The sequence below is a fragment of the Epinephelus moara genome, chromosome 17 (assembly GCF_006386435.1).
Source record: "Epinephelus moara isolate mb chromosome 17, YSFRI_EMoa_1.0, whole genome shotgun sequence".
Taxonomy (NCBI): Eukaryota; Metazoa; Chordata; class Actinopteri; order Perciformes; family Serranidae; genus Epinephelus; species Epinephelus moara.
Window position 1 is genome coordinate 19,044,845 of NC_065522.1, and position 21,082 is coordinate 19,065,926.

At 40.9% G+C, this 21,082-nt stretch overlaps 3 protein-coding genes across 3 annotated transcripts in view; 1 reads left to right on the plus strand and 2 right to left on the minus strand.

Moving 5' to 3' along the window:
* The window catches only part of LOC126403715 (serine/threonine-protein phosphatase PP1-beta catalytic subunit), a 659,813-nt gene that overhangs the window by 240,364 nt on the left and 398,367 nt on the right, over positions 1 to 21,082 (minus strand). The window lies entirely within an intron of this gene.
* Positions 1 to 21,082, minus strand: part of c17h11orf68 (chromosome 17 C11orf68 homolog) — a 616,176-nt gene that overhangs the window by 196,721 nt on the left and 398,373 nt on the right. The window lies entirely within an intron of this gene.
* LOC126403710 (E3 ubiquitin-protein ligase TRIM39-like) lies at positions 7,094 to 17,192 on the plus strand. The gene is made up of 8 exons (XM_050066438.1): positions 7,094 to 7,266; positions 9,945 to 10,532; positions 10,767 to 10,862; positions 11,307 to 11,540; positions 11,690 to 11,837; positions 13,035 to 13,061; positions 14,744 to 14,919; positions 15,020 to 17,192. Exons 2-8 carry the CDS (start codon positions 9,948 to 9,950, stop codon positions 15,389 to 15,391), a joined length of 1,638 nt encoding a protein of 545 aa, XP_049922395.1. The 5' UTR covers positions 7,094 to 7,266; positions 9,945 to 9,947; the 3' UTR covers positions 15,392 to 17,192.

Consider the following 21,082-nt stretch of genomic DNA (forward strand, 5'->3'; position numbering starts at 1 on the left):
GAGGCCTGTAAACAAAAGGACATTTATTATAGTAAGCAAAGGCAGGGCGACTGGTCATTTGTCAGTGTCATTCATAACAATTACAAATCATTGTTGGAGATATAAATCAGTTTTACAATCTGTGAACGCTCAGCAAGATTTGGTGAGGTAGAGCATGCTTTGGGTTAAAATAAGCACCTCAATGAGGTTTGAATAGTTTGGTTTTGGTTCATATAAATTATTTGTGAAGGTAAGGGTACTTTCCTCATCATGACATGAGTTTGCAGTCAACTGTTTTATGCACATTTTTAATTTGTCTGCATAAAATAAACCAATAAAACACCAGTGCTTTTAAAAGTATCACTTTAAGCAGGATTTATACTTGTGCAGCAGACCCTACTCCGTAGCCTACCCACTGGCCTACGCCGTTGTGAGCATTTATACTTGTGCGGTGGTGTGTCTGTGTCACTTTGCAGTTACACCTCCAAAACACTAGTTGACCTCGGGGTTTCTGTGAAGTGCTGTAAAGTTTAGTTGACTCAAAACACAGCCAAAACACACATTAAACATGGCTTAATAGAGACAATTTCAAACATAAGTACACAAATCAGCTTCACTATAACTCGCAGCATTCACAGACAAACACTTGTCTTTATCTGGACACATTTTCCCCACAAATACAACATGCTAATGTTATTAGCACAAGCCTACGGCATTTTACATTGTATGAATTAGCCTAGCAGCTAGCGGAATTTTCCTCTACTCATATAAAACCAGGGACAACAGCAACATCTAACAGAGGTAACGTTACAAAATTTGACTCCATTACAGCTCACAAGGTTCACTGACAAAACAACTGTCTTGTACTAAACAATTATAACATGCTAACGTTATTAGCACAAGCCTATGGCATTTTACATTGTATAAATTAGCCTAGTGACAAGCGAAGATTTCCTCTGCTCATATGAAGGATAAATCACACACAAGACTTAAAATGCTATTTTTGTGGAGGCTTTATTGTCTTCACAATTTATTGTTTCTTATCTGTGAAATTAAAGTAAATAAAAGCTTTGTTTCCACTGAGGGAAATGGTTTCAGCATATAAAAATAGACAGGAGGTCTGCGTCACCACAATGTGCAGTTTTCTGGGGAGGTGTATGGCTGTTCCTATGGCTACACCATAGGTACGGCGTCCAACAAACACTGGACTTTCACCCAAGACTCCTGTGTTCACCTTCCACATGACTGTTAGCCAAACCATGATGCTTTTTTATTAAAGCTAACCACGTGCATTTGTTGCACAAGGAAATGTGGGGTGTTTTACCCAGAACTATACGTGTCTAACAAGCAGAATCTGTACGTTTCATGTGAAAACAGAGGCTTGTTTTGAAAAGACACAATCAGACACAGTGTCCCTGAACTTCAGTAACAGATGCAGGAGGATACTAAGTGCAGTGGTTCCCATCCGGTCCAGTCACAATGTCCAGATTTCTCCTTAGTCATTAGTTTAAGATCCACACAGTTTAATATATTCAGCAACATGTTTGTCCGTCTGTTAGTCACTCATTCTACAGCTCTACAAACTGGACAGGTTTGCAAGTCGACCCACTTTAGGACTGGGACCTACCAGTTGGAAACCACTGACCTAGTCAAAACAAGTACCAATATGTGACGAATTGGGAGTGAGAGTATGTTGGTAGCCTATTGGTTTGCTGAGACAAAACGAAAGGCAAACTTACAATTTTTCTGAAAAAAACATTAATTCAGAAAAACAAGAGCCAAATCTCTTTTAGGAACAGCAGTGGCAGATGGTTGTAATCAGTTTATTAGCATGTCTGCAGAACAACCATTTACTGTAAAATGTAATACAACACAAATATACATACACATCCAGACTGACCTGATAAAAGGAGAATGCACAACATGGTTTCTCCAATACCTGAGGGTGAGAAACATTGAATAAATACAGAATAACAACGCTCTTACATACCTCATCTGTCTGTGCCAGGCATGGGTTGATTCAGTGTAAAATTGTTCATCACACTCGTCGGACCAAAGATAGACTATTTAAAATGTACGAAAATGTGAAAAATGTCGTCACACACCAGCAACATATGCACATATGGTCATGTATATGCTGCATAACTACTGGACTGCGAATTTCAATACTTTGTCGGAGATAACTGGGACACTTATCGAGCCATTACGGGCCTGTTTGGCACAGATCTTGTAGCTTTCGTAACATTATTGGCTAAACGTCTAATACTAATGCGATGGAAATCACCAACACCGCCTCAACACACCTTGTGGATAAAAGAGATTCTCAGCTTGAGAATTTACAGCTTGAGAAAATCTGATATACATCAAAAGGCTCACCCAGGCATTTGAAAAATATGTGGGGGCTGAATGTCTACTTTTTATCCATATCTCTACTCTTACCCTGACTTTAAGGGCAAGTTTATTGTTTACTGTAATAAGTGAAATATGACATAGTTGAATATCATTTCTTCTGTGTAGGTTCTAAGTATTGTATGTTTTTGTTTGTTTGTTTTCTACTACTATAACATCACACTGCCATTCCCAAGTGCTTTCACACAATTGTCCAACTGCATATAATGAGAAGAACATTCTGCTACCCATTGCTACTGGCTATACAGTAAATCTGTAAAATGGCTTGTCTTAAGGTCCGTATATTAGGTAATGTCCTACCTGGACGTACTGGACCGCAGGCTGGTGACATCTCTGAAATCTCAGATTCTTGTTGCTTCCTTATCTTGTTGAATTTACAGACTGTTACCTGGACAGTGGTACAGCTCTGCCTTTTTTCCCTATTAATCTCCCTTGTCCTTACATCCTCTCTTTTCAGCAGGTTTTAATCCCTTCATATGCAAAGCATTGACCGTCTTACCTCCTGACAGCTGTCATACGATCTCTTCCACCTACTTTGAGACACCAGCTGGGATTAAAGGCCCAGGCACGCCAAGGTGACGAAGGCCAACTCTTGCATTGCCTTTGTCTTGACAAAAAAGAGGCACTTGAACACACCACAATGATTATAAACCGTTTCTGCTCGATGGCTAAACACATCTATCTTATCTAATACAACAAGTTTGTTTTGATCTGATGCCTTCTTGGTTTTAGTCATTTGTTTACTTTCCTCACTTCCGTTTCTGTTCTCGTCCACTGAGCTGGGCTGCCAATTAAAGTGATCTCTCTCTCACAGACAGGCTCCACCACCTCTGACGCTGATTCAACATGCGGAATCAGCTAGAAGAAAACCAACAAGGGCTAATTTGTGCCAACGGTGCAGGATACACCATAAAAAATAGGGCGACAGATGCTCACCGATGGCCCAACATTGACTTGGTGTTTCAGGGCCCTAAAGCCTCAATCCCACTCCTACAAACCACATTGAAAATTAAAATAGGAATAATACATGCAACATAACTCTGCTCACAGAGTTCATGTTTTTAAATTTTTTCATTGTTTTTATAATTATGTTTAATGTCTTTAATTAGTCTGCTTGTATGTGAAGTTTCTGTATGTACCACTAGAGACACTTGATTTCATTGTATAGCTGAGCAATTACAATACAGGATTTAAAATCAAAGAGTTACTTTTAATTTTTCCATCTCCCAAATACTTTCACAAAGGTGTCATGTAGTTTTCTACATGGTGCAAGTGGAGCCATTGAACCAGAGTTAATGTTTAATTGCAGAAAGTGGTGGTAACTGTGATTCTCACACAGCAAAGCTGCAGTGTTAAATAAGGTCACGGATAGTTTACAAAATGTTGGCTATGGTCGATGCAAAACAGATGTAAAGCCACACAGCCTCACCTGATGCAAACAGCATGCTAACATGAGGTGATGTGTGGGCACTTCTTTGCATGAGTGAATATACCTTTGAATTAAAATTAGGGACAGCAACATTGCCATTTCTGCTGGGAGCCTTTTTGCATGTCATCACCCCCTCTCCCTGCATGTCTAAGCTGTCATACATCAGAGATGTCATTAAAATCCTTTGTAATTCAAGATGAATTACAACATTATCTTAATATACAGAGCACGTATTTGCATTTCATGATATATGCGGTGCGAGACAGGAGAGGGGCGACCATTGTCCGGCCGCACCCCAGCCCTGTCACAAACAGCTCTGCTCACCGATCGAGGCCGGTTATCCGGGGCCAACCGAAGATCCGCGGCGCTATGGTATCATTACGTCTAGGCAGGATTCTGACATTCAGTCATAATAACACAGATGGTAGCTTCGCACCATTGGCTCCTCAGCCAAGCACATACACCAAATGTCTGAATCTGCGGTTCCTCTCATACTGAGCAGGATTACTACTGCAACAACACATCATCAGTAGGGTGTTGATTAAGTCCCTGCCCTTTGTACAACCGCCCGTCGCTACTACCAGTTGAATGGTTTAGTGAGGTCCTTGGATAGAGCGCAGAGAAGATGATCAAACTTGACTATCTAGAGGAAGTAAAAGTTGTAACAAGGTTTCCGTAGGTGAATCTGCGGAAAGATAATTAGCAGGTTATCATCAGCCCAGGCCTGAGCCCGGCAACGTGGGTCACAGGGATGGCCGGTATGTCGTAACTCCCCCTAGTCTAGGCCTCCTCCCGATCGGATGCAACGCTCCCCCACCGCCCTCTGCTATCCATTGGCAGAGGGCGGCTCCAGGGTACCCGTCAAAGTGGTCGCGTGCCCCCAGGTACCCAACTCTCTCCCCTCCTCCAGAGGGAGAGGGGGATTCATTGTTTCCAGTAGCGTCCTGTCCTTCGGCCGTGATGGTGTGGAGCGCCCAGGGGTCCCGTGTCTCTCCTTAAAAACCCTTTGTCTGAGAACCTGGGCCTCCCAAAGGCAAACAAATGTGAAAAACTCAAAAATGTGATCAATCGGCTTGTGCGTCGATGAAGAATGCAGTTAGACACATTGACCATCGACACTTTTAACGCACCTTGCGGCCCCGGGTTCCTCCCGGGGCTATGCCTGTTTGAAGGTTGCTTTATCATCAATTGGGAACGCCCCACGTTTCTGCAGTTGGGACCGTTGCAGGCGCCAGACGCCTTCGTCCCCCTAAGTACAGACCAAGTAGCGAGGAGGGCACTCCACTAAGAGGGCACTCCACTAAGAGGGCAAACTAACTGAAACAATACAGTGTACTTAATATAACTACATAAAATAAAATACAGGAAATGTTTTAAGTCTTAGCCTTAGCCAATTTGGTCAAACTTGGCAAACCATAATGTCATGCAGCATGTTTTTAACGACTTAGGATCTTTAAGGTTGTTTTCACATATAGTCCTTTTTAAACAAACTGAGCTCAGTCCTCTTAAAGTGCACCAAAAAGTGGACCAACAGAAAAGGGACTCAGATCTTTTTGTGTTCACATTGTCAGTTCATTTGAAAGAGGACTCTTTCTCTCTCTCTTTCTGGTCAACTTCAGCTCTGGTGGGGCCTCGGTCCTCTTCCTGTTCACACTATAGCCTATATATAATATATATTGTTGTAGTTTATGTTTTGACTTTGATGTGGCACTGCAGTGTGGTTATGAACTTAACATTGGAGAGAACCTTAGCATTTCTGTGCGTTGTGGACAGTTGCCGTTTGATGTTTTCTTCGTTCCATATCTGGAGGAGTGCAGTTTCATCATCAGACCAAAGTACTCCTCGTCTGCTGGTCGTGCTGTCGTTACCTGTGGCCATGGTTCCGTTGTGTTTATTATGCATCCCACTGAAATAGCGTAGGATCTGTCTATGGCAAGCCTGGAGGGTTACAATACAATAGCAAAAGGCAAAGCGGACCCGGAGCGTTTTGTGTTCACACAGCACAAGTTAAGTGAACCGCACCGCGGACTTGAAGCGAACCAAGGTGGTCTGAGTTTGGTTCGCTTAAGAGGGGTGTGAGTTCTCTTGGAGTGTTCACATCGGGGCAAAAAATGCTGAGTCACCACTCTGAGTCCGCTTAGGGGGCTGAAAAGGACCAAGTGTGAAAACACCCTAAGAAAGCAACACGCACCAAATATGGAGTGGCAGCTGGAGAGGTGCTGCTACTGCCAAGGTGTTCCTGTGGAGGGCACCGAACACTAGTGATGGCCAAATGAGGCCTCATGAACCACTGTCTTTATTTTCTTAAGCCACTAGATGGCACTGTCTGTTCAACAAAGGTTTGAAAGCACACTTTATTGCCAGTCCTTCAGCCTTTATCTGTAAACCAAGAGCGCCACCTGGTGGGGTCAGAAAATAAAGAAAGTGGTTCATGAGGCTTCATTTGGCCATCACTACCAAACACCCAACTGCTCATTGTGCCTGTACATATGCAGCCCCTTTGCTGACATATCTCCATTTAATGCATGTATAGGTCCTGTTTGTGCATGTGTGTGTATTTCAGGCCTGTGTGTATATGACAACAAAAATTAAGTTCAAAAATTAAATTTCCCATCATCTAACTAACTAAATAAATAAATTATACATCTGAACTAAACTGAAACAAGCAGACTCACTTTGTAAACCAACTGAAACTAAACTGATTTAAAAGCAAAACTTAAACAGTCTGTAGGAAAATGTGTCATCAGCAGCTTAGGTTAATTATCGCACATTATGTTTGTATTTTATGAGCTTGTTAAAGTTCCCATCACACACCTGTCACATGATCTCTAATCTGTGACCAATGTAGGACAGCTGGTCTGGTTCCCGTCATTATCTGTCAGGCAAACAACCACTGCTTTATTTGAAAGATAACATTCAGCGGGGTAAGGTCTTCACTGTGCCCTGATGGTTTCTTCTTCATTCATGCGTAGTATGGAAGCACTTTGAATGTTTATAATGCCCTTTTCTGAGGCCAAACACTCAAACCACGGCACATTTGTACTGCAATGTGGAGCGGCAGCATTCCTCAGGTCAGACTGAGGTGAGTCCACTATGTGTTTCAGGTGTGTCATCAGTGGAAAATGTTAACCATTGGACTCAAACACCACACCCAGCCAAACACACAACTTCCCTGTGAGAGAACTACTGTTATGTGCTCCCATTGTGGGTCGTGTCATAAATGCTACTATTCTGAGCTCAGGTTACAGCAGGCAGAGAGAGAAACCAGCGCTGTGCTCGGGAGAGGGAGGGTTCAGGCTGATGAATAACTGTGTTGACGTTACATTTTCCTGTTTCACAGCTAGCCCTGTAATGTATTCATAACTCACTCACACAGCGGGAGAGTCACCTGCTCTGCTGTCACCGAGGACTGAAGTGTGACTGAACAGCTTCACCTAAGAGAAGCAGCTGTGAGTATGAGGAATATGGAGGAAAAGCTAAAACCTACGATTTATTGTGTTGTGAGAAAGACTAAGCAGGTGAATGACAGTGAAGTTAATCGGTTTAAATAGCTAAGGTGTGGATTATTCAAAAGGGGAACAACCCTTTTTCTTAACTGTCAGGTATCTGACACATCTGCAAACATATGTTCAGTGTAGAATGAAGAAAATGTGCTGTTTTTGAAATATTACCTAATATTTAGTGTGAACTTAAAGCAGTTTTAAAGTTAGTATTTAATTCATTTTGTGCTGTGTAACGTATCTTGCTTAGAATGACCAACAATAGCAGTTTTGGACCAATAGTTAAATTGATATAATTGTAAAAATCATATTTTCCTGGTTATTTTGGGACTGAATGATGAGTTAAGCTGCAGGTCGTGCAGATTTGTTTAATCAGATCTGTTTAAAAGCCTTAATACTTAGCCTGTGAGTTTGTATTTGTATGGATTCAAGGGAATAATTGGATTTAATAATAAAAAAGAATCGACTAAATATATATAAATATGTTTATGTTGTGGTTCTATAACTGTGGATGACCAGGGGAAAAAATGAAGTGAAACGAAATTGAATCTATGTTATATGTCAGCCCCTTCTCATTCCAGCCGTCAAATACCGCTGCAATAGCCCCGTTTCCACCGAGCAGTTCAGTTCAGTTCGGACCCATTTTTTCTGTTTCCACTGTGAAAAGTTGTGGATGGTACCAATGGAACCGTTCTGTACTGTCCCCATTTTTGGTCCCCCCTCTGTTGGGGTACCTAGCACACAGATCTGGTACCAAAAGGTGGAGCTGTGAACACTGCAGTCTGTTGATTGGTCAATAGAGGACAGCCACTCTGCTCAGGGCTGAGTTGTTGCTGGTTTTGGGGCTTATGTGTAACCAAACGCTGCTGGTGCAATGTAATATAAGGAGCTGGAGAGTGCCTATAGGGTGGGAAGGAGGGCTGGTGGATGGGTCCAACAAACCACGGACTTTCACCTTTGAGCCTGATGTTCACTTCCTGTATAAATACAGAGCCAAAACCTGACCATGTGCTTTTGTTGATGTCCTTGCATTCGTTGCGGCTTCCCAAATCGTCAACAACAGATGCAGGAGGACACCTAGGATAAGCATTTTTAAAGCTTTTAGCGAGATGTTTGAAACCCAATTGGACCCCAACCCAGACTGAACACTTTTTGGTCTAACTTTGAAGGAATCCAGTGCTATCTTACCAAATAAAGCCCACGAGGTTATAACTTTCACTTCTCTCCTGGCAAGACATTTGATCCTTCTACAGTGGAAGCAACGCGCTCCCCTATCCTTTCTCACTGGGTCGCAGATGTTATGCATTTCTTAAAGTTAGAAAAAAATCAAAATCACACTCAAACCTTTAATTAGATATGGAGTCCCTTTCTGGACTTTTTTGATTACCTCTAGGAACCTCTCAATAAAGAATAAGATGGTCGCTATGAATGTTGCACAACAGCAACATTTCCCTTTTCCCCTCTCTCTCTACATTTTGAGTAATCAATACAATTATTTTGTTCTGTTAGCTTCCCTTCTTTACCTGAATGTATCTTGTAGCCTGTACGACACATTCTCACTCCGACCTCGTCACATATTGACGTGCTTGGTCATGGACTTTCCACATCCAGATATGATGTGCAAGGTACCCTGGGTGTGTTAGTTGTTCTGGACAGTCTCTTTCAAATTAAATGCACTATGTCGGTACAACACTGCGATTGACGTTTCTTTACTTCAGCAGCAAACAATCTTCTTATAATCTTACAGGATACAAACACTGTTCTCTTGGGTGAAAGGCGGTGTTTGTTGGACCCATCCGCCACCACTCCTGCCCGCCCCAGTTGGACTATCGCTGCCTTAACTTGCATACTTGTCCCACCGTGTTTCCTCCTGATCATGCAAATGTTAAAGGATGCTTTTTTTCGTTGGTTTCTTACGCCGTGAGTCACTGCCCAAGTGCTGGATTGTGACATCGGAGCTCACCTGTAATCCTTTGGATGGGTGGTCATCTAACATTATTACTCTATTGTTAAAATGGCATTACATTGGGTGACAAGCGCATTACGAGTTGTCTGGGATGCGAAACTTAAAGTTTAGGGTTTGGGACTTGACTTTGGACTTGAATGCAATGACACAAGAATTACTTGTGACTTGCAAAACAATGACTTAGTCCCACCTCTAAGTTTTACTCTTACAGCCTGATTTCTTTTTATAGCAAGCAGCAATAATAATAATAATATTTCTAACTTTACTATTACTACATGAGTACCAGAGTTGGTAGCACTGGTAACAGGGTGTTGGTGTTACTGGTGTAATTATGTGAATGTTTTCTGTTGGAAGTGTGGGTGTGTCTGTTGTGTGTTTTGGGGTGTGAAAACAATGAGTAATACATGAGGCATACCAAACAGTGCAGCGTGTATGAGTCCTGAATTTCAAGACGTGCATATATACACAGTCATGGCGTTACATAATAAACACATGAAGTTACAGGTGTTTTACTCAACTGTGTTTTTTAACATGTCATAATGGAAGTTGACTTATAGTTCTGTGTTTGTTCTGTGGTTATTTATCTTTATATGCACTTCCTCTATCAAAGATCTTCCTGAGCAACAGATCACCTGACTTCCTTTTTTTAACTGTTCCGCAGACAATGGCCTCCTCAGGTATGTTACCAGAGAAACAGTTCCAGTGCTCCATCTGCCAGCAAGTGTTCACCGACCCGGTCACCACTCCCTGTGGACACAACTTCTGCCAGGCCTGCATCCAGAGTGTGTGGGACAGCAGCGAGGTCTGCCAGTGCCCCACCTGTAACAAATCATTCACCCCCCGTCCTGAAATCGGCATCAACACAGCCTTCAAAGAGCTGGCGGACACGTTTAGAAACATTGTCATTTGTTCGTCAGCGTCACCGCTGTGCACGGCCAAACCAGGCGAGGTGGCATGTGATGTCTGCACGGCGACATCCCTGCAGGTGAAGGCCCTGAAGTCCTGCCTGGTGTGTCTGACCTCGTACTGTAAAGCCCACCTGGAGCCTCACCAGAGAGTCGCCACCTTGAAGATCCACAAGCTGATCGAGCCGGTGAGGAACCTGCAGGAGAGGATGTGCAAGAAGCACGAGAGGCTGCTGGAGATGTTCTGCAGGGACGAACAGAAGTGTGTGTGCCAGTTCTGCACCGAGACCACGCACAAAGACCACCAGGCTGTTACAATAGAGGACGAGAGTCAGGAGAGGAAGGTAGAGTATATACTCTGTATTACAAGGGTATGGGCAATAAAGGTTTCTGAGGACCAAAATCAGTACTGATGCCTGATAACAATATTGCACTCATTTGCTCAGGCTTCAAAGGTTTAATGAAATCCTGAATGTTTTCCAAGCCTTGTGTCTAATTCCACATCTAATTGTTTCATTTCTCACAGTGTTACTAACTTACAGCCTGTCAACTGTCAATTTCCGCTCTAATTTGTTTAGGTCCAAATCAAGCAGACTGAGGCAGATTTTCAGCAGATGATTCAGGAGCGACTGAAGAAAGTGGAGGAGATCAAAAACTGTCTGAAGCTCAGCAACGTGAGTCTGAAAATGAGTCATTATCTTAATGCATCTGTCTTGTTTGAATTCAGCTGGTGACGTGAAGATTTCATCAAGTATTAGCAGCTGCAGCAGACTGTGATGACAGATTATACTATACTGATGATTAAAAACATAATGCAACAGTAAACATCAGATTTTCTGTGCCATGCAGAATCAAAGAGCCGATGCTCAGACTGGACTGATTTATCGCAGATTTATCACTGAAAACAGTGCTGCTCTCTCTAACTCTACAACTTATCTGTAGTGGTAGTGAAAGGCATTTTAGGAAATATAGGGAATTACAAACAGACACATGAAGTACAGAGGTACCTACCACAAGGTAGGTTAAATGAATTTCCCATTGAGAAAGGGACAACACTTCTAATGGTATATTTGTTTATATTTTGAATATTCATATTCACAATTTTTATCCCCGTCCAGGCAAGTGCAGAGAAGGAGATGAAGGAGAGCGACCGTCTTCTCACGTCTCTGATTCGCTCAATTGAGGAGAGACACACTGAAGTCCACACAGAGATCAAGGAGAAGCAGAAAGCAGCGGAGAGGAGGTCAGAGGAGCTCGTTGAGGAGCTGCAGCAGGAAATCACTGAACTGCAGAGGAGGAACGCTGAGCTGGAGGAGCTGAGGGACACTGACGACCATCTGCACATCTTACAGGTTATAATCAACCTTAAACTGTGGTGATGAATACTGAGGTTTTAACCTAGGAGAGCTGATAGTTCAGGTGTCAGGAGAGGGTTAGTCCCAGTTTTAACATCATATAAACAATATTCAAATTTCTTCTTCTATGTGTTTTCCTCTGATAGAAGTCGCCCTCTCTGATGTCACCTCCACCCACCAGAGAGTGGTCAGAGATCGGCATCCACCCTGAACTGTGCGTGGGGCCAGTGAGGAGGGCACTGTCTAAGCTGGACGACACCTTGAAGAATGAACTGGACAGCCTGAAGAAAGAAGGTAAAATATCTGGGCAGAGCATGACACTAACTGCATGTAGTGATGGCCAAATGAAGCCTCATGAACCACTTTCTTTATTTTCTGACCTCACCAGATGGCGCTATTGGTTTAAAGATAAAGGCTGAGGGACTGGCAATGAGCGCGTTTACATGCACACAAATAAACCGATCATTATCTGATTTCTGGAGTTACCTGATTATTCAAGTGGTCATGTAAACAGCATAATCCGATAGGCTTTATCAGATAAAAGCCATTATCTGATTATGAGAAATCAGATAAACACACCTAGCTTTTTCCCCAATAGTCAGATTATTCGGTGCATGTATACCCTTTAATCTGGTTTCTTTCGGGTTTTGCTATTTTATACTCCCACTCCACTACATTTTAGAGGGAAATATTGTACTTTCTACTCCACTACGTTAATCTGACAGCTTTTGTTTCCTTTCAGATAAAGATTTTACATAAAATAATATATTTTTATATTCTCAGTGTTTAAATTGTCACTTTTATTTTATCTTACTTATATGTTATGCACTTTGTGTGACAAGTTTATATACAATACACTTGTATATTGCACTTTGCAGTACTTTTACTCCGAATCTACCCAAAGTATGTAAAATTGGCTCCACATTGATAAACTACACATTAGAATGCTCTCACATGTATTTGTTAATGATAAAAACAAACAGTACTGTAAGAATATAAGCTGTCAGAATGATGAGTGCTTTATTTTGCAAATATATGACTTGCGTACTTTTCAAGGATACGAGTACCTACTGTAACAGGAAGTTTGAGTTTTATGTCATGTACTTGAGGAGAAATCCAACTGAAGGACTGAATCATGTAAACCAGGTTTTTCTGATTATCAGATTATTGAAGTGCACGTAAACGCGTCAAATCGGATTATTACCATTACCTGATTATTTCCAGTTATCTGATTATTGTGCTTATGTAACCGTGCTCAATGAAATGTGCTTTCAAACCTTTGTTGAACACACAGCGCCATCTAGTAGCTTCAGAAAATAAAGACAGTGGTTCATGAGGCCTCATTTGGCCATCACTAACTGCATGTGATCATCATCAAATATTACAGTCAAATTCATGACACTTTTTAATTCATAACTTCTCTAAAGTTTCATGTTTTTAACCAAAATGTCTCATTGAAACCACCCAAACTGATTTTTATCTTCCTGACAGAGATAAAGAGGATGCAGAAATATGCAGGTAAGATCTCGAATATATATGTGAAAAGCCATTTGGCGTGTTTGAAAAGCTTTGATTTTGCTGCCCACTTGTGGTTGTCACAAAAAAAACACCATGGCACAGATAAACAGCTGACAAAGATTAAATTGACACACAGATGCCACCAATATTCACTAATATTGGCCCATTTTTTCTACGAACAAAAACTATGTCAACAGAATTATATGAACAGTACTATAATCACATACAACGTCTACACATAATGGCTCGAGATTCACTAATTTATTTAATTTGGATTATCCTTTTTGTTATGTATAGCAGCAGTCTAAGTTCATTTAATCATTCATTCATTTGCTCACTTCTGTCACTTTCTTATTTACCTTCCACCTTCAGACCAATAGCTATGCGTGGCTAAAGTAGCATAAATGTCTGGCTTTATGACTCATAGTCATAAAGTTTAGTAGTGGTAGCAGTATAGTAGTGGTAATAGTGGTAGTAAAGTAGAGCATATTCCTGTTGGTATCTTATCTGTAAGTGATGTAATCTTATCACTGAGCGATGTGTAATCACTGACACTAGGTGTCTATGTCAGGTCTGGAGGTCATCAGACCCAGAAATGAACAAACATTAAATAAGTGAAATAATCAGGCTGTTCTCATGCACTGTTCATGTGTTTTCCTATGAAATGTAAAGCATCAAAATTCACGCATATCCTAAGTAACCATGAGCCAGTAATTCCTGTATAATTCAGATATTTGGGCAGCCTGCAATCATGTGACCTACGCGCTGACAGAAGTAAAGAAGGAAGGGGTCCATGTAATGCGGCAGGTTAGGGTGGTGGATGTGTCACAAAACATAAGACTTTCCCAGTAGACTGGTGTTTCTTTTCCTAAACCTTACCACAGTAACTTTACATTAAATACGTAACTTTATGTTCAGTTTGCAATGTCATCCATGGGGTCACTAATTCATAAGATATCATACAAAGTGCTGAGGATATGTTGAAGTATGACATACATGTGACACCAAAAGTATATATTTTGCAATTTAAACATTCTCCAGTGACTACAACAACCATTACATTTTAATTTCTGTAAATATATTTACTTTCTTGAACAAAGAGAGCAGTGTGTTAAAATAGACTCTGCCCAGTCATCTGTCCAGATTTGCCGAATAGGAATTCCACAAGGTTCAATTTAGGGCCCTTTACTTTTTAGTTTGAACATAAATGATTTACTTGACAGTTGCAAAAGAGTCAAATGTCAAATGTATGTGGATGAGACAATTATATATGTGTCTGCAAAAACCCCTTAGATAGAATAGAAAGAAGACTAAACACTCTGCCCAATGTATTCTAATTTACTTCTGCCATCTAGTGAACACTTATGCAAATACAGTGTATTCCGAATACTATTTCATCGGTTTCCCCTCCGAAACTGGTGAAATGGTTGCACCTAATATAAAATGTAATAAGATGTCAGAAATGCACTCGTTAACAGGGCATTGTCTGTTGTCTTAACACGCCTTTAACACGTTAGGACGCTATATATTTACCTGTTAAGACGAACAAATTTTACTTACTAATACAAATGTCAAGACAGACATATAAAGCCATATGGCTCTCGATGTTGTCGGAGTCGAGGTAGACATAGAAGAGTTAGTAGTAGATTTTGTATTAAGTTCTCTCCATATCATCTCTTCAGTTGACGTGGTTCTAGACCCGGACACTGCCCATCCAAACATCGTCCTGTCAAGTGACGGAAAGCAGGCGGGCCGCGCTGAGCTGCTACACATTGTGCCAGATATCCCTCAACGCTTTGACCCCGTCATTTGTGTTCTAGGCAAGAAAGGCTACATGTCTGGGAGGTTCTACTTCCAGGTCAGCATCTTCTTTAATTCATTTAAGAGTGTTTTGGAAATCAACTCTGTATTCTGTAGGTTCCATGTTCAATGTTTCCTACTCTCTTGTAATTTATCAGGTGGTAGTAGCAGCAAAGACCTTCTGGGACCTGGGCGTGGTCAAAGAGTCCGTTAACAGGAAGGGGATGATCACCTCCAAGCCAGAGAACGGCTTCTGGACGGTGCGGCTGAGGAACGGCACAGAGTATCGCGCTTTGGATTCCCCCTCAGTCCATCTTCCCCTCAAGGACAAGCCGCAGATTGTGGGAGTGTTTACGGATTACGAGGAGGGGATCGTGTCGTTCTTTGATGTGGAGACCAGGTCTCATATCTACTCTTTCACTGGGTGCTTGTTCTCTGAGAGGATCTTCCCCTTCTTCAGCCCGGGTGTTTTTGATGAAGGGAAGAATGTAGCGGCATTGGTTATCGCAGCTGTTAATCCTGAGACGTAGACTTGAAGATGAGCCTTCGACTGTATTCTGAAGTTGCAAGAGAGATTTTGACTCACAGAACTGATTAGTAATGAGTACAGTCTTGTTTTGTTTGTTTTTTGGTGTCTGGGTTTCTAGTGCAGTTCTCAAAGACTGTAACACCCCACATCCTCTATACAAGGCATCATGGCCTTGAACCTACTAGCCATAATCGGAAATGTTTCAAAGTTGCTATTGACTATAGAAGTTCATTTGAACTAGGGTAATATTTTCTTTGCTCTTCCTGGAAAAAGAAGCATTCAGAGCAGCAAAGACTGGACTAATGAACCAACCATGACGACCATGACAGTATAGAAGTTACTATGGTTCAGCAATGAGTGAATCTACATTATATATAAAACTGCACAGGATAGCTGACTTAAGGTGACGTCCAAACAAAGCACAGAAAGTGCTTATGTACAAAAACATCCTGATTTATAATACAGTGGGCCCACGTATCCCACACCTTTATAAATCACAATCAACTCAAAATTTGGCGCAGTGAGCGAGCATCGTGCCCCATCTATAGGTAGTGATGGCCAAATGAGGCCTCATGAACCACTGTCTTTATTTTCTGAAGCCACTAGATGGCGCTGTCTGTTCTACAAAGGTTTGAAAGCACACTTGTGGTTCATGAGGCTTCATTTGGCCATCACTATCTATAGGTGTGTATAAATGGCCGCAGAAACACCCTGAATTAATATTCATTATCAAGACACCACACAAAGACAAGCATGGAAAACACTGCAAGAAAAGGTAAAAAACAAAACTTCAAACAATGTGAAGTCGACTGAAAACCGAGGGATGTTTCAAGTTGACTGTCAGACAGTTTCAGTGACTGTCTGAAATAAACACTCTAAATGAGGGATGCAGTTGCCATAGTGCTGTTTGACAAACAATCTGATTTTTGTGACTCAAATGATTTCTGAAAATATCGGAACTGGCTCATAAGCCACTCATCATCGTTGGCCAGTGGGTCAGCGCCAAATAAGTCATTGTGCGTCTTTACATACTGCGATCGCTGCTTTTTATACCCATCCATCAACTGATGGATTGCATGTGAAACCAAATTCCCTGATTGTAACTGAGGGGCAATTTTGGCCAACGAACACAGGGGATAAATATTAGTAAGGTTGACTAAACATGTTATTTGTTTACACTTTTTCTAACAGTGACACAGTGCTTTACAATGGCATACAACACATTTAACACACAGTAATAAAAAAGAATTTAAAGCCATAAAACAAACTGATAGTAATATGTTTAATTTTAATATGTTATACAGGGTTATTTGTATTATTTTACATGGTCCCAAGGCCTCAGGGGAGTTGAGGCGGTTTACATAACAACCCAATACGGATGTATTTTTTAGGAGATTGGATTGATCTCAAATGAAACTAAAGCAACTGGAAGTAAAAAACAAAACACAAATGTAATTTGAACTGCTAGTGAGTATTTTATTTTTTGAGGGCCTAATTTAAGTACACCTTTGGGTACCTTTGTGCCAAACTTAAATGAATCATCAAACCCACGTAAATGATACCTGACATGTTTACAGTTGTCTTGTGGACTCTACATGCTTAGCATAGCATTGTTTGTGTAATGGAAGCTTGAAACTGAATTTAGACACATTGTATTATCATTCAAGAGGTGCTGATTTACTTTATGCAGAGCTGATAACAACTTCAACCTTGATGATCAAAATGTTTTGAGATTAAAGCCTTGACTGGCATGTTTGAATCTTGTGATTTTTTTCAAATAAAATGCAAAACCTTTTGCATCAGTCCCAACAGAGCCTCAGCGTTTCCATGTGCTTTGCATTCTTAGAGGACGCACGCCAAAACATGCAAGGAGAATAAAGAAGGAGGCATTCAGTAAGAAACACTGCACTACTCCACTGTGGCAGTGTCTGTGCAGCTCATGTTGGAACTGCACTCACTGATTTTTGACCACTTGGAGGCAGAAGCACAAGGTGTGTACACAATCACATGTAGCACATAGTCCCCCAATCCCAAATGGATCCCTTACAGACTCACTGACTCAAACCCTAAGCCCTTACAGACCTAGGAATTTCATTTCTTCAATGGAACGCACAAAACCAAGGGGAAGGGCCAAGACAAAGGCTAAGGGTAAGAAATGGAATTGCTCCTAGGTCTGTAAGGGCTTAGGGCTTGAGTCAACGAGTCTGTAAGGGATCCATTTGGGATTGGGGGATCCTCTTAGCAAATGGCTTGCATGCATTTGGAGTCTTGCTTCTGGCCACCTGATGACTGTAACTCCAATATTCACTCAGTTTAGTTCTGTTTTGGTGTTCACCATCTCCTGAGGAGAATATGTGGCATCATTAGCTGCTAAATGCTCAACTAGCCAGTTAGCCAGTCAGGTATCTGAAGCTAAGCAGGTGGAAAACTGTAGGTTTTTAGAGCTTTTTCTCTAAGACAGGTTGATAAAGGTGGTGAGACTGAACCAAATATGTAAATTTGCAGACTTAAAAAAACAGCGCAATAAGGTTTAAGGTGCTAAAATGCTCTGTAGAGCTGTACTTGGTTGGGTTTGCCACTATGAGCAACTTTATTCACACTACTCACAGTTTTTTATCCATTGTTGTAATGCAAATGTTTTTAATGCAGCTTTAAAACATTTTTGCTGATGCTTTTTGTCACTTAATCTAATCTGAGAGACCATAAAGTAGATTTCTGCATTATCATGTGAATTACCAGTGAGTTCGTGAGACAGGGAAATTTCCTATCAGAGGAAGCAGGCTGGCCTCCTGTTTTGAATAAATGAGGTGTGTTGATTTGTAAGGCAGAATCAAGATACAAGAAACAACAGAAGACAACTCCCAGTTTCTCTTGTTAGAGGTCGTCCGTTAGCTTCATAACAGGTGAGTTTTATCATCATCACAATTAGTATACGAGACTTCTTTTTCTTAAATTTGTCTTGAAGATGATTTGTCTTTAATTAATTTCATACATTATTTTATTTTCTTAAAGGGAGCACAGACCATGGAGAGGGGAATGTTTGGCATACTGGTACTCTCAGGTGAGGGAGTTTATCTGTATTCTAGGTTGATATATTTTACTAATTCTGCACTTTGTACTCTGCTATATTCATTCAACAGCTTTAGTTATTGTCCAGCTTTTACATATAAAACCATGATGAACTTATAAAGTAAAATAAACTGTTGAAGGCTATCCAAGGCATACACACAGTAAATTGAAAGCCATTCTTGTTCCATCTTTAGTAGGTGTACATACCTGGTCTCATTTGAAAGGTGAAGTTTTTCCCAGCTTTCAAAATCCTCCGTTATTAACATATATAAGCTTCAACACACTGAAGTAAAAGTTTTTTCTTCTTTTCCTGATTATTCTCTTGAAAAAAGATGCTGCAGATGACTAAAACTGACAGGTATTCACTGGAAAACACAATAGGGCCATAGCATGAAGCCTCATATAGTCCAAATTCAAGTAATATCAAAATTAACATTTTAAACGTGTTTATCTAAAGCCCTATTTGGACGGGATTAGTTTAACGTGGAGACGTGGGGTAAAGTAATTATTACCAGGGATTTTAGTCCCATCCGAATGCGCCATGTCTGTAATCATTACGATTAATGTCAGTAAAAATTATGGCGACTTTTATCCTCTGTAAAACGGTCAAGAGAAAATACCGTGCGAACGTGATTCTCTGTAAAAATGTATGTAAATATTTCGTCACGTCCTGTTTACAACCATTTTTCCGCATTTACAACTAGTTTTCCGCATTTTTCGATGATGGAGGCGCTTGAAGAAGCATTCGGTGTTGCCGGCAGTCTTGATAGTGGACATTCTTCTAATGATGGCATAGCACTACGTGGGAGGCCAATCAAAAAGGTCAAGAATAAAGCACTTTTCAGAGCCACGAGACTTCTGGTTGTGTTATGTAATTGTTGTAATAAATGTAAATACAATACATGTAAATGTAAATACAGGAAGCAACATAGCACGCACATGCAACAGGGAGGTGACGCCAGGGCGCAAACCGAGGTAGAATTACGAAGATTTTTTGTCACGTGCGAATCAGACATTTATATTACAGACATCCTGTGATAAACTGAAATTAGTCCACATCCCTATGTAAAACTAATCCCGTCCGAATAGTACTTAAGGTATTTTTTCAGGCTATTTAGGAGCTTACTGTATACAAAAACACTTCTAGAAATCCTAAATTGATAAAACAGACTGTTTTTCCTTTAAAACAACATAGAAGCCAATTGTTTATCATCCCTGTCCATGTATAACAGTCTGTGGGCCTGTAACGCCATTCAAAAGGTTACTCAAAGTTAGGAGTGTCATTAACTACAAGATCCATATGTTGTTGTTTTTTTTACATTTTTAAAATACTTGATTCAATAATACAATGTACAAAAAAAGCAAGAGAGTTCAGCACTGAGTTAAATTCAATCAAGAAAAGATGGAAAGAGGGTTGTGAACCTAATGATTTCTGAGTATGAATAAAGAAGTAACATCTGTCTAATGTTAAATGATACTTACCAATCTAAAGGAAACATTGCGAGTTCACCATCAAACCTTATCTCTTTACTCACCAAGAGCTGTCTCCACTGGTGGAAAGCCAAGTCAGTGTTGACTCTTGTTTTGCTTCTTTAAATATCACTTCTTTTCCAACTTGATCCCATCCCTACTCATCATCGTTTGATGTTTGGGCAACCTTTTGTGTTCTCTCTTAACACAAGGGGGCAGGGGTTACGCTTTGGCAATAAATCTACTTGGTTAGGGTTCGGAAAAGATTGTGGTTGACATTACTCACATCGGTCAACTCATGTAACAACTGACCATGACTGACTTGACAAAATAACTCAATGTTTACTTTTAATTTAACGCGGGATACAAACACTGTTTTTCTAGCTCCTAGGCCAAAGTCCTGTGCCTGTTTGACCCATCCACCTCCCCTCCCACCCACCTTAAGTGGACTGTCACGTTCCTTATACTATGTCTGTTGTTGACCATCCAAGAATGACATGGATGGGTTTGCATAGGTTGAAAGCCTGATGCATCTCATGAAGACGCTGAAGGGTGCTTTGTGTGTCTATATCTGACGCTGAGGGCCACTGCCCAAGTGACACTTTTTGATGCCCTGGGAGATGCCAAATGTTGTTTCTTGCCAGTGTCTAACCCTTCTTAACTTCTCACATGAAGTCATTTATTTCAAATTCAGAACTTCCTAACTATATATAAAGTAATTACAACTAGCTTCACTTGGACCACGCTTCAACAGCACAATGGTGTTTAAGCAAGGATGCATCACTATTAACAACCTAATGATAAAACATATAATATTATATCACTCAGAGAGGAGAGGCCATTTTTTCATTTGATACTTGAAGTACATTTAGCTAATAACACCTTTGTGCTTTTACTCAAGCAGGATTTTGAATGCAGAACTTCTACATTGTTGTACTGGTACTTTTAGGTAAAACATCTAGGCTAATACTTCCTCCACCCCTGTCCATAGGTCTGTGCCATTGTGTATCCTCTTATCATCATCAGTACCACTTCATCAACAAGCCTAAGACTTGGTCCGAAGCCCGTCAGTACTGTGGAGAGAAATACACTGATTTGGTCACCGTCAACGATGAGCAGGACCTGGAGGAACTAGCTCGTCTGATTGAGCCTG

Excerpts from the sequence above, each read along its gene's own strand:
- LOC126403710 (XM_050066438.1), top strand. The coding sequence starts at position 9,948 with ATGGCCTCCTCAGGTATGTTACCAGAGAAACAGTTCCAGTGCTCCATC. Across the intron at positions 10,533-10,766 it reads ACGAGAGTCAGGAGAGGAAG|GTCCAAATCAAGCAGACTGA; the intron begins GTAGAGTATATA and ends TAATTTGTTTAG. Across the intron at positions 11,541-11,689 it reads ACCATCTGCACATCTTACAG|AAGTCGCCCTCTCTGATGTC; the intron begins GTTATAATCAAC and ends TTCCTCTGATAG.